The following is a 14,965-nucleotide window of genomic DNA, read 5'->3' as shown; positions in this document are numbered from 1 at the left end:
TAATGGTTTTACAGTAAAGGTACAGTCACTACCTGATAATGCTTTTACTGGTAAAAACTGTGGTTTTAATAAATATCTGCAAAACATATGGCTGTCTTTTGTTTTCCTCAATTCTGTAACTATGGAATGTCACTACACACCAATGGTTTAAAATGTTAATTATATGAATGCAAATAACTTAATTTAGAATTTTTCCTAGGATTTGAGTTACTAAAATTCCAGAATTTAGAAAAGGTAAAGGGATTGCAATCTTTAGTTTTGAGTTAAGCCTAAAGTAGATTGAATTCAACTCATGATGGGGTTCATGTAGCTTAATGTTAGACTAATTGCAATTTAATTAATATGGGCCTATCGTCACAGTTAGTGGCATTCAGTTGCGTGCAAGGGACTAACACAGACAATATTTGAATTAAAATGCATAAAACATTTTAAATGTCTGACCCAGTTCTTTGCCCTTAACTTTTCTTTTGCCATTTCAGTTTTGGCTGTCACAATAATAATCAGCTACAGAACTTCATACCTAAGTTTTGTTGTTGTTGTTTTTTTTTTTTTTAACAGACTTGACCATTAAATGTATCTAAAAATTAATTTTCTTTACAACAAAATACTTTAAAGAACTTACTGATTTGAAATTTAAAAAGTTATTAAATAACTTTCAGAGTAAATACATAAATAAGAACATTTGGTTTTAATGTATCACTTGGTTGAGTTTTTCTATCATATCATCATTAGTTGTGATGGCTCCCAATATGAAGAAATACGGTTTAATTACATAGTTAAAAACGTGCATTAAGTTAGTATGAAAACTTCCCTAAAAATGTAATAAATTGAGACAATTGTTTCTCCACTTCAGACTTACCTAGGTAACTCCCAGGTGAAAGATTTAATTCTGATTTTGAATAGCATGGTGCTAATCCATAGCTATACAAACTTCCTGTGGTAAATGACTCCAGTGAGGTTCCTGCATGTGACCTAAAGCCTTCATCCATCTCTAGGTCATCTATATTACATGTAAGTTACCACACTTGCATAAGAAATAGCAAAAAAAGTTTTAGCATGATAACAACAATGGATGGTTGTTCTTAGCAAATATAATTCATTTCCTACTATCTTAATTTCAGATCATAAAATTGAAAAAGGCAATTTCTTCACTTACATTGTGTTCAAACCCTATACAACAAGCTGATTATACTAATAAAATAAGTTTTAAAAAATCATTAGAAAACTCACCTTCACTCTCACCTAGACTCTGAACTTTATCAGAAATTATTCCAGACGTAGTGTTAGAAGAAAGGCTACTGATAATTGATACTGGTTGATTACTACCTGAACTTCCAGCTCTAGGATTGTTTCCTAGATAATTCACAGATTCAGCCTTTCCCTGTTCCATAGCTAAATCCATACTATCACAGTAGATGTATGACTCTACATAAGTTTTTTCCTTTTCTAAAAAATACAAATTTTGAATCTTAAGTTGAAGGTAAATCTTAAAACCTGATACAAGAATCTTATATTTTGTATGCAAAAGCCTTATAATGTTTAGTACAGATAAACTGCAAAATTAAATGAAACTACACTTTTTGTATTAAAAGTTATATCATGAAAGCTAAAGAGCACAAAATGGTTACAATATTGGGCACTGGGACCAAGCCCCTGGGGAAAGGGTTAATGGTTGGGCATATTATCTTGCTGGGAAGAGATTTTTTTAATAAACAAGCTTCCCTCATTAAAAGTCAATAAAGGAAAGTCATCTCACTAGCTACTTTGCAGTTCATCACTCTTTTTCAACAAGAACTCTCAAGCATCATAAAAATTATCGTTTTGTTTTCATCAAAGTATTTAAAAACATTTTGACAATAAGCAAAGTTCTGTAATGCATTTCTGCAAACAGGCACACAAAACTTTTGTCCTGCCTTTTGGTGAAGGATCTTTTACTTTAAGAAATCAACTTGCTAAATTTCTGAGAAGAGTTTTCTACAGATCACTCCCATAATATTTGCAGAATTCCCTTTATAGGCAAAAAAATATGATAAAATCCAAAGATAAAATTCCCAAGCTACTTGGACCACTAAATTGTTTAGAAATATATTTATTCTTTAAAAAATAAAATTTTCAAAACATTAAGATCTCTAATTAATACATATACACTTGTTCTTTATGTTGAAACAGCTACACTGGCCTTCCTACTTAGTAATTACATCAAAAAATTAACATGCACCATCATGGGTAATTCTTGAATCATGGAACATAAAAAATGAATGTGGTATTTCTATTAGAAAACAAGATTAAAGGACATTCTGACATCAGGAAAATATGTTTGATAATTAATATGCAGTAACATCCATATTACATATGAGAAAAAAAAAAAAACATACTGCAGTTTCTGTAATAACTATCACAGAATTCCAAAAAATTCTATTAATGCTCTCTGGTTCAAACAAATACAGTGAAATTATTTTTATACTGAATCAGAATGGTCCAGGTGGGAATTTTGTTTTCTAGTAACTAAAAATCTATTGTGGTGAAATTACATCCCCCTAGAATTATGAACTGAGAATCCATAATGATATGAAAATTATATGTATGTGGGTATGTGTGTTGTTACATAATATACAAGTAAAAATGGAGTTCTTTGCTCATTAAGACAGATTGACTGTCAATATCACCCATAAGTCACCATGTTAGTGACTTGTTAGTTCATTCCTGGCCTTCATTTCAAGTAAGATTTTTTAATTACTTTTCTCAATTCAATTCTTGAATGGATAAAACCACTACAGACCACAAATAGCTGATGAGATGAACCTCTAGGCTCCAGGTTGTTCTACTCTTTGCACTTGTATTTATTAATAATAAATTTGTATTTGTTCCATCACATCCTATTGCTAATAAATTGCCAATTTATAGTCATCTGCAGGGAATCTGCACTTGAATATGGAGGCATAAGATGACCAAAATATCTGGATCCAGGTTCTTAAACAAGAACTAGCTGTTCCTTCATGGATTCTGAAGGATGATACTTTCCCTACTTTTTTTTTTTTTTTTTTTAATCTTGAACTCAAGTTCCATCTTACTTTTCATCATCAAAGTATAAAGACAGCTATTTACTTTTCCCACACTCATGTTTCTTTATTAGTTTCTCTTAATATTCATGCCTTTCTCATTTTACTTTGTTATTGTTGATAACAAAAGATGCATCTTCTTTATCACTCAGTCATAAATCTCAAGTAACAGCTTTTTAATAATTGCAGCTAATATGTTAGACAAACCTCTTCTGCCACACTCTCTAGCAAGATTTGGCAAAGGCAGTCTCATTTGAATTGTACATAGATGTAGAGATTTATGTGATTCAGTTTTAGCTGAGTTTATTACAAAAGCTTGTGTTTCTCCAGAGTGATTAGATCCGATATCTGATCCTGTGAATTTCTCAAAATTATGTTCTCCTTTCAAAGATTCATCATATGATGTCTCCAAGGAATTGTCTTTTTAAGCATCTAGGACTTTTGAAGTTTCAATTGTCTCAAAAGTTTTCTTGGTTTCTGCATTTAAACTAACTTTAGTGATTGTGTTTTGTTTTTTTTATCATCAAGGCTGCCAATCACTGTCTATTGTCTCATTAGTCTTTTATAAATTTCTGTTCTTTTCACATTTGTAGAGTTAAATATCATGGTATTGGCAAGGTGCAATATTGTATATTTTGCATTTTCTTGAAACTACTTTACTCTCCTTTTCTCAAAATTTTGTTTTTCTGAGAATTGCTTTATACTTGTTATGATAATTTATTGTCTTCCAAATGATGGTTTTGTGTGATATCACAGGAGTAGAAGCCCTTTTCCAGACAAATTCCAATATATCTGCAACCTTTCTATAAAACTCCAACACTGACGATTCATCCATATTTCCATCTTCTCAAAGATTACCTCTGATGTTATTATAAATGGACAGAACACAGTCACTACAATTGTCACTACAGTTTATTAAACAAATTCAGTCTTAATCTAAAAAAGAAAAGCATTATATGATTTTATTTTATTTTGCATTTGTCAGTTTTAAATTTCACACTCAAGAATAATTCTTCAGTTGAAAAGACTTGAAATGTATACAATATAAATATATCTATGATCTAATGTGTATCTTAAAACAATTTTCTCATATGTAATTTAATCAATGTTGTATTTTTATACATTTTCAATGGAATTAAATTTTGAAATTCTAAGATAAGGATATGTTGACGCTGTCAGTATATGACGTTACAGGACCCATGAAATAATCTTAGAAATTTCTAGCCAAATTACTTGCTATACAGTGTCAACTAAGGACAGTATGTTTGACTTTGGGCTTTGACACTGCTCTTAAAATCCTAAAATTTTCTTTGTACCAAGTGAAAGTTTAAGGTCATAGTGAATCCTTAGAATATTAAGCCATGACCTTTAAATTTTTACAGTATAAAACTTTCTACCAATCGCATAACTTTTCCTAATACTCACTCAGTAGATGTAAACAACAGGATAATTTTCTGTGATGACACTGATGAAGTTCACCAAAATAAGATTTTGAGTTACATTTTGTTTGCAAGTCTCTAAGTTTATAATAGTTTCTCTAAATTCTGACCACCCAACATGGTTTCTTTATTTGACCTTCCATTTTAGATTTTACATTCAAGAATAATTCTTTAATCAAAAGAAAGTAACATGAAGTTTAATACTGACTGTCAAAATGTAGCACCTTCATCTTACTTTCATAACTCACTCAAAACAATGTTTGCCTTTAATAACATACAGTCAGATATAAAAGACTGTTTGGTGTAATTATCATTTATTTATTTAGTGAGAAAAAACTTCATGATTGCTTAGTTTAGATTGTTTGAAGGAGTTGAAAGCAATTATTTTCAAAGGAAATAATTATGACAAGTTTAGTTACATAACTCAATAAGAATCGTACTTTGTGTTTATAATTCACCGATGTCGAGGCTATTGAATGTTGCATGCAACCCATTGATGTCAATGATATAGAGATTTCTAGAAGGCCTAAATGACTGACTTATAAATAGCTGAAAGCAGAAGAGAGTAAAGTTACAAGGAAAAGTTTGGTCAGAGAAAAGTTAATCATCGTGGGAGTTAAAGTCCTAATTGTTGGTGTGCGAGATGAACAAATTTGTAACAGATAAGGAGAATAAGTTGTCTTGTCAAAGGGTGTTCTAAAGTAATTGAACCAGACTGAGTGGATTTTGACAAAAGGCAAACAATTCTTGGAAATACAAAAAAGGAGTAAGATAAGTTTTTATTTATGGGATACAACTGCAGTAACTCAGTTCAATATACTCTGACAGTCTGGCTCTAGAAAAATAGTTCATCTCATCAACTGAATTCTAAGACAATTAAATAGGTCTAAGTGGACTTTTAACAAAAAAAGAACAACAACTAAATAGTGTTTAAGATATAACTGTAAGCTCTATAGTGTAAGGAAATTTTGTGCATGGGTTTAATTCATTCCAAATGTATATATTATTGTGAAAACAAGTGGAGTGTGCACTGTTTTGTTGTTGTTTCTTTTAAATTTATCACTAACAAGTCAAACATACACTGTAGAAGTAACTTAAAAAGTTAGATTTTCTGACAACTGGCAAGCTAGCCATGATTATATAGTAGTAAACAGCAGCAGAAGAAATTGTGAACAAAAGTAGTGGTAGTGCAATCAGTGTGGATATTACAATCATGCTATAAAACCATGTCATATTTTAATAAATGGATATCAATTGGAAAGTGCCTCAAATGAAAAGACAGTAAACTAGAAAAAGAGCATAGGCAGAAAAGAGAGGAAGATGGACTAAAATAAGAAACAGAGAGAGACTGTGAATAGAAAGAATAAGAGCACAAATTGAGATTGCAAAGCTCAACCAACCAAAAAAAAAAAGAGGACCCAAGAATAACAACAGACCTAGCCAACCCAAGCTGCCCAAATTTGATGAACAAAAAAAATGACAGATGTTGAGATAAAAGATTTGTCCAAATCAGAACTGGGTAGTGTCTCAGACTCACAGGAAAAGACCTACAAATACATGCAGTCATAACATCAGAAGATGCCATTGACTGTGACAAATTAAAAATAGGTTTACTAAAACAATGTGAACCTATTGAAGAAGGTTTTTGCCAGAAGCTCAGAGAAGTCAAATCTGACACTGGAAAAACTATTTCAGTTTGTGGCATGTCTAAAGTGATACTTAATTAGATGGAATGGCATAGCCAAGTTTAAAAATAGTTCTGATGAGCTGGTAGACCTATTAATATGAGAATAGTTCATGCTCATGTGTTCAACACATGTAACACTACTCCTAAAGAAAGAGCAGCAAAATATGTAGGCAAGATGATAAAGCTGGCAGAAAAGTGTATGGAAACCAATGGAGATAATGTAATTAGTAAGTTTTAAAATATCCAGTCAAATTAAAAACCAGTGATGGCTGTCCAGGAGCTGGAGTCTACTAAAAGTGACACAAGATTAATAGAAAAAAAGAAGAGATGCTATGTTTGTTATAAAATGGAACACTTTTTATAGGAGTGTAAGCAACAGCAGAAATCTCAACATAAGGCAGCTAGAGCTTGTTACAAAGACAGTGCTGGTAAAAACCAAGGAAAGAGTAAAAGACATTTTACAGTATAGGAAGTGGTCCACAGAATGAACATTGATTGAACAACCATAGTCTAGCTTACCAATCTGTTCAAGAGGTACTTTGAAAGGGAAAAAGACCATATAGGTGCAGCTACTGATGTACAGGTGATATGACAAGTGTGGCTGTAATAAAACACAATCTGAAGACAATGACTTTGTCTGAGAAAACAAGAATCTATTAGGCCTAAGAGCATTAGATGTAGATGAGACATACAAGGACATCAACATAAGTAAAGAACTGACTAGTAAGGAGGAAGAGGAGCAAAATCTGGTGTGTCAGTATACAGAAAAAGTAGGAAATACAGACCCCAGACAACACATGATCAAAATGAAGCCCTAGTGGAGGCCCTACACAAGTTTGTTTGTAGTTAAACACAATGGGCTATTCTTGCTCTAACCATCATGAATATTAAAACCCAGTTTCTACCGATACAAGTCCGAAGACATACCTCTGTGTCACTGGTAGTGGAAGGGGGGGTTACATAAGAAAGAGATCAGCAAAGGGACTGTAAATGTTGGTGTAGTTCACAAGAAGACTCAAGATATGAAATAAAAACAGTAGTTGTATATAGTGAAAAAGAACTACATACTTCTCTTATGGAAGGGCTTATGCCAGATATAAAAGTTACTATTAATTTATTAATTTTGTGAGTTAATATTTTATGATTTAGTTTTTCTCATGACAAGAAAGTAAAAGGTAATAGTTACAACATGGTAAGAATCATGTACTGTGTTTATAATTCACTGATGTGATTATGTATAAATAGAGGCAAGCAAACGTTAAAAAAGAGAAGAAGAAGAGTAAAAATCAGAAGTTTAATCAGAGAAAAGTTAATCACTGTTGATATGAAAGGCCAATTGGTTGGTATGTTAGAATGAAATAAACAAGTTCATAAGAAATAAGGTGTTCTAAAGTAAATGAACCAGCCTGAGTGGACTATGACAAATGGAAGATGATTCTTGGAAATATGAAAAAGTACAGGGTACAACCACAGTAACTCAACAACATAAGAGTACTATACACAGATAATCTGGCAACAGATGTAAAGAAAAACAATTTGCCTGTCAACTGAATTCTAAAGCAACTGAATAGGTCTAAGTGGACTTTTGACAAGAAGACCTGTACCATGTTAAAAATATAACTATGACTTCCACAGTGTACATGCATTTAACTTGTTCTTAATATACGTGTATATATATTATTTTGAAAACAAGTGGAGTGGAGCATGTGCCTTTTTTTTTTTTTTTAATTAATAGCCAACAAGTCAGAGACACCCACTGTAGAAGAATCCTTACCCCAACACACGCATACGTTTACTACTTAAAAAGTAAGTTTTGACTCAAACCAACATAATCATTTTTCAATCTTAAAGTTCAGTTTCTGTCAGTGAAGTAGTATTTAATGCACAATAACATACATACAGTTTATGTCTTTTCATGATTTCATGTACATAGTTTAGTTGATAACTTAATATTTACACAAGATAAAATACTGACCATCAATGTTTAATTTTTTCAATTCTTGTAACTTAGGCTGTATCACCATGCTAAACTGGTGGGTTAACTTGCTCAGGAAGAGAATATTTCTTGTCATTTCTTCACTGCCACCATAATATATAAACTTTCTACTTTTGTGTTGTCCAGCTGTTCTAATCTCAAATTTCCTTTTCTGAAAGAGAGAGAAAAAAAAAGATGCTTGTACAGTTACAGACACTTCTTAGATTCAAAAGCTGAGCACCATCATGATTTTTCCATGTCCTGCCCATCCAGGTATTTGAAAATTGCACAGGATCACTTCCACATTCCCTTACAAAGTTAATGACATCTCAACCCATTACTTCAAGAAAAGAAAGAAATATATAGTGGAACTGGAACACGAATGACATGGAACACTGAAAGGTTAGGGGTAGGCCTTAGAAATAGCATAATGATTCAAAACTATTGCACAACAAGATTTATTATACTTTTATTAAATTTCTTCTTCTGACATGCCTATAGTATACACTAAACATAATTTAACAGCAAGTTTTTACATGTAATACTACAATGAAGAATCACTAAGGTACAGATCATATTCAGTATTAATCTATATAGTATATTACATATTAACCTTAAAATATTTTTTCAAATTCCTAAGTTATTTTGAGTGATGGTTACATTTCAAATAAATCAGTAAAAAACTAAAAATATGTCACTTTGTTTTTTCCAAAAATTGCACACAATAAATATAAATCTATGGCCCATATGTTCGATTTTATACTTACATCAAAGTGAAGTTTGATTATTTCTGGCCATGGGAAGGTGGATAGATGTCTTTTAGTAATACCAAGACTTTCCTATAAAAATATCCAAATCACAGTAAACAATTTTGAAAACATTAAACAGATATTATTTGCACCAAGAGTAGATCTTTTATTTGTAAAGCTTTATGTCAGCAATCTTGTATTATAAACTATTTAGCCTATAGCTTTTGCTAAATATTTTTACTTTGTTATTCCCCATGTGTGCGTGCGTGTGTGCGTATTTAGTACTTTTATCAACAGTGACAATTTGTAGATAATCAACAATTTAATGAAAACAATCTGATACTGCACACCCTTACTTAAATGAAAATCATCAGTTCAGTTTACAGTCTCATCAGACAGTCTTCTCTTAATAAAGTAGATCTATTTCCAATAAGAATATTGGATTTAAAATTGTGTACAAAAATTTATGAGGCAATTTATTTTATTAATAAACATGTGCAGAATCAGAACCTGCTTTGTCTCACATGTAAGTTTCGTAAAGAGAAACTGGACAATGAAAGTAAGTTAATATAAGAACATATATTATACATGTGAAAACGGCTGGTTTGGGTTGAGAAAATTGTTATGTAGAGCAGCGAACAATGTTTCGACCTTCTTCAGTCATCGTCAGGTTCACAAAGACAGAGTCACGCACACAACAAATATACAGCATCCCCAAACCTCATAAACCAGATTGTCCATTACGACCAATAATGTCCACATATGAATCGTTTAATTACAATCTTGGTAAATACATAGCATGGGCATTCTTCAAATATGTAACATCAGCCAGCTCATTTATCAAAGACTCTTTTAATTTCTAATCTAATCTCAATCAACTTAATCATAAAGCCTTAATGGCCAGTTTCAATGTTATATCCCTTTTTACAGAAGTCCCAACCACTGAAGCCTGCAAGATAGCATTGGAACTCTATATCCGAGACCCTAACCCATCAATAGACATTCCCAGCAACCCTCATAGAATTCACCACGATGAAGACAAACTTCACGTTCAACAACCACAACTATATACAAGCAAATGGCCTAAGCGTGAGCAACCCAGTATCACCAGTTCTAGCCAATATTTTTATGACACAAGTTGAAACACAAGCAGTTAACACATCTGTACCAGTATAGTAGTGGATGTAATGCTATGTAGATGACACAATTGTGGGATTCACATCTACAGAACACACACTTAATTTTTTCAATCACATTAACTCTATACATCCCAACATTTACTTCACATTTGAACAGGGAGAAAGCAATCAAATATCATTTCTTAACCTCAAAATTAGAAGAACCGACACACAAACAGAAATGCACCAAAAAATCACCCATACTGGACTATACATTCCTTGGGACTCAACACATGAAACAAAACAAAAACTCAACATACTAAGAGAACAAATAAACACAGCCATAAAACTATGCTCGCCAGATAAAATTAAGGACTAATTAGACAAAATAAAACTTCATCAACATCAATAAGTTTCCTCCATAAACCGTGGAAAACATTATACGCAAACACCTAGACAAAAAGCAAAATCAACTAACAAAAGTAAATATATCTCACAAATTAAAAAATCACAAAACCATATATTGCTGCATACCATATATTCCTGACATCAGCAGAAAAATAACCAACATTTGGCAAAAACTAGTAACAAAATATGACATTCCAGTTAATACCATATTTATTCAAAAACCAGGCATAAAACTAAGGTCTATACTGTGTAAAAACTACACTGACAAACACCACACCAACATTATTTATAAAATACAATGTGATAACTGCCACAACTTTTATATTGGAGAAACAAGTAGTAAAATGGAAACCAGATTCAAAGAACACAAAAAGTCACCTTCACACGTTTTTGAACACTGCAAATCAAATAAACACAACATAACCATAAAAACACCCAAATATTAAATAGAGAAACAAACATAAACGCAAATTAAAGAAGCCTTACTTATACAACAACTCAAGCCCAAAATAAACCAATACAAAGGAACACCTTTATACCTATATTAATAAATATAATCAAACATCTAAGCACACCCTCTACATTCCTACACTAAATTACACAAGTGCCTTGAAACATGTGGTCAGTTATCAGTCAGTTACCTCTTTCTTTCTTTGTGAACCTGACAATGACTGAAGAAGGTTGAAAGGCTGTTCACTCCTGTACATAAAAATTTTCTCAACCCAAACCAGCCATTTTTACATATGTATTCTTCTCTACAAGTGAGTTTTCTCGTCATCACTGATTAAAAACATATATTAATCACATTCATGTATAAATTCTTAGTATACACAATATATGTATAACAATAATTTTCACTCTTTAAACCTTCAGGTGCATTTATTTGACATGCCTGTTGTACGGTTTGTTTAACTGCACTGCAAAAAAACTACTAAACGAAACAGTTTCACACCTGAAGTAAACTTCCTACAGATTATGTAGCTTCAGCAAATATTTTTATATGTGATATTAGTATGAATTTTCAAATAGATATTATTATGCTTTTATTTATGAAGCAATTAAAATACCTTTACTATAGATTTCAATTATTGATTTTAACAAATATTTAAATAAATAGATTTGGACTTCAAGTTGTTTTTAATGTGCGTGTGTAAAAATGATTGAGTTTATTTTACGTATTTTTTAATTTAATGGAGCAATTTTGTCCTTAGGGCAGGACACACTATTCCAAATGACAGAATTCAGTTTTGGGAACTATATTTTAATGAAGTTATTTGGTTTTGGATATCCTATATGACAAATCCTAATAACCTTGTTGAAAGGCATCATTGAAACAAAGACTATTTCATTTCACAAATATAATGCTAATCAAAGCTATTTTAAACCACATTCAAGCTAAAACAACATGTCTAACTCTTATTGTTCATTCAAAAATAAGTTACAAGTTTCTTTCTTTAATCTAAAAATACTAAGGGGATATATTAAACCACAGTAAGAAATGAATATAACAAATATTTATGCAGGGAACACTATTTTTCTGTAAAAGTCCATTATAATTTATCCATGATGTAAAAAAAATAATTATAATCCCCTTGTATTAAATAATAAATTCTTTTTAAAATTTAAATTGTAGCAAACTACCAAAATTAATTATTTTAGTATTTAGAAATTGTAAGGTTCACTTCTAAATAAGTGACTCAAGTTTTGCATAATAGTTGTGCAAATACCTCATACAGTTCAATGCCCTTGCAGCAAATACCTAGCCATATGTTATCATAAAACTTGGCCTTTTTTCTTTTCATACAGTAAAGATGCATGTTGTGAGGAGTCTTTGGATCAGAAGCTTCTCGAATATATCCAGCCTCAGCTTCTAATTTGCTCAAACTCCTGTTATCTTGATGCATCATAGGAAGATGTTGTATGATGTAATCTTCTCCAAGCCTTTCAATAATCTACATGGAATAAAATTTACATTATTACAGAATAAACATTTTACTTTTACATTTACAATGCTTTTAATCTCCTTTATATATTTGTGTCCACTAACTATACAATGTTCTAAAGCAGAATATTTCATCATTTTCATTTAAAAAAAAAACAGTAAAAATTTTAGTACAAAAATGTAAATAAACCTCAGTAAAAAGATATGGAAAAATCATCTCTAATAAAAAACTTATATATTTATTTTATACACTCTTTTCAATGATAATTGAAGTTTGATAATTCAACAAAGAATAAAGTACATGAAAGGCTGCACAATACATACCATAAATACTCACATACAGTACATATTTTTCTCCAAACTTTTTAGGTTCAAATTTGAAGTGAGCACTATAAGAAACAATATTCTTCCAGCATTTTCAAGTAAAACTTCCAGTCAGAATGTTTCCTTAAAACATACTTTGTATTCTGGTGTAATCATCATTTTTGCTGTCAGATCAGCAGAAATAAATAAATGAAAACAACAAAGAGAAATAAACAAAAGTCTGAACTCTTGATATTTATCTTTTAGACTTCAAGTCATACGTGTGTAATGTATTTATTTTTTCAACCATAAAACTGCATGGTTTATTGCTTGTATTTGCTAATAATGATCAGTCAAAATATAATTGAGAAAACTCAATTTTTCAGAGCTTTTTGCATTGGGTTGTAAAACAATTTCATTATCTTGTGCTACAATACATTCACAGTAACATTCAATCATAACCTCACCTATGCTTTATATAAGATGCATTGTTTAAAAGCATATATACTCAACTTACAGATGATTATAAATTCAGCCTTTGTTTGTTCATTAAGTAATATGGTTAATTAATTTTCAGTGTCATCCACCCACACATTCACATTAAATTACTAATCAAGTGACCATGAGATCATTTGCTACACCATTGGTTCTCAACCTTTTCAGACTTGTGGCACACTACGACAATCTGAAAGTTTTTGCGGCACACCTGGAAAGCTTTAACGATTTTCTTAAGTACATGTTATATGGCAAGCGTTAAAAGCTTTAGAACGAAAATCACGGCCATTGCTTGCTTTGGCTGTGATTTTCATTCTAAAGCTTTTTAACGATTTTGTGGTACAGCAGAAAAATCAAAACTTTTTATTTTTACATATGTTTTCAATGTGACGCTTGTGCCTGCTTCTGAGAGCAAATCAAATTGAAGCGAGGCTCTAACGTAGACAAACAAGCTCGCATTTCATCATCGACTGTACGAAGCCTCTCTCTCTTTCTGGCTTTAATTTCAGTCAATGCTGAAAATCCAATTTCGTAAAACCACAAAGATGCAAATGAAAGCAGAACTTCAACTGCTTTTGAACTGATTGCAGGATATGAATTTTTAATGGAGATCCAAAACTCATCCAAGCTCTTTCTGGGAAACAATGACTGATAAAATTTGTCTTCACGTAAATCAATGAGCTGTTCTTCCTTCTTATTTGTAAGATTTGTTGTTTCACTGATTCCGATTGGATAAGTCACCCAGTTATATTTGTCGACAGCAAGTGACGGGAAGTAATGTTTTAGTGTGAACTGTAGGTCGTTTAATGTGTTCAAAACTTGAGGGACAATTTTCTTCTTTGACGGACATTCGTTAACAGAAGGAAAACAATCAAAGACTCCTTTCGAGATCTTATTCTTCCACAGCATCACCTTTTCATCAAAGGCCTTCAGTTTGGACGTTGCAGTAATAATGTTTTCAGATGATCCTTGAAGACTTAAGTTCAGAGAATTTAATTTGTCAAACAAGTCAAGGAGAAATTGAACCTTCAACCACCAGATCTCGTCATGAAAAGAAAATTCAAAACCTGCTTCCTCAACCTCCAAGAAAGAAATTACTTCAGTTTTTAGTTGGACAAGACAATTTAACACCTTTCCTTTCGAAAGCCATCAAACTTCAGTGTGATACAGTAGCTTTTTGTAGTCTGAATCCATTGCTTCACAGAGAAGAGAGAAAAGTCAAGATTGAAGTGGCCGAGACTTGATGAAATTCACCACTTGAATAACTTGATTCATAACAGATTGCAAATCTTTTGGCAAAGATTTGGAGGCAAGGTGCCTCTCTGTGAATCATGCAGTGAACAATCCCTAATGTTTGGATTTTGTTGGCACACCAGAGTGATGAATCTCTTCTTTTTTCCTTATATTGAAGGACAGCCATCAGTGCAAATGCTGTTTTTCCAATGTAATTTGAAGAGCAAAATGTTTTCATTCACCAACTCGTAAAAGTCTTGGCCTTTCGCTGTACTTTTTAAATCTTTGCAAAATAAGTATTCATTTAGGATTTTTCCATCTTTTATAAATCAACCAAAAGAGAGAACTTGAGCTTTTCCACTAACGTCAGAAGATTCATCAACTTGAAGAGACCATAGCAGAGACAATTCATTTTCAAATGCTTCGAAATGTTTGCAAACTTGATCCTTCAAATCCAATGACAAGTCTACAATTCTGTGCGAAATTGTGTCATTGAACAGTGGAACTTGCTTAACCTTTTTGGCAACATCCATTCCAAGCATAGTTTCAACAATGAT

General features: G+C 31.7%; 1 protein-coding gene across 3 annotated transcripts in view; it reads right to left on the bottom strand.

Annotated features, from left to right (window-relative positions):
- Positions 1–14,965, bottom strand: part of LOC143255685 (uncharacterized) — an 82,527-nt gene that overhangs the window by 3,790 nt on the left and 63,772 nt on the right. For 2 of the 3 annotated variants that reach the window (XM_076511744.1, XM_076511752.1), the window contains 5 exons: positions 12,163–12,387; positions 8,928–8,999; positions 8,161–8,332; positions 1,231–1,446; positions 860–1,000 (listed from right to left, as the gene is read on the bottom strand). In XM_076511744.1, coding sequence (XP_076367859.1) covers positions 860–1,000; positions 1,231–1,446; positions 8,161–8,332; positions 8,928–8,999; positions 12,163–12,387 — 826 coding nt within the window. The remainder of the gene's footprint in view (positions 1–859; positions 1,001–1,230; positions 1,447–8,160; positions 8,333–8,927; positions 9,000–12,162; positions 12,388–14,965) is intronic. The other variant, XM_076511758.1, reaches the window with a different exon arrangement.

This window comes from Tachypleus tridentatus, chromosome 1 (genome assembly GCF_004210375.1).
Source record: "Tachypleus tridentatus isolate NWPU-2018 chromosome 1, ASM421037v1, whole genome shotgun sequence".
Lineage (NCBI taxonomy): Eukaryota > Metazoa > Arthropoda > Merostomata > Xiphosura > Limulidae > Tachypleus > Tachypleus tridentatus.
Note: the sequence above shows the minus strand (reverse complement) of the source record. Positions and strands in the feature narration are given on the sequence as shown.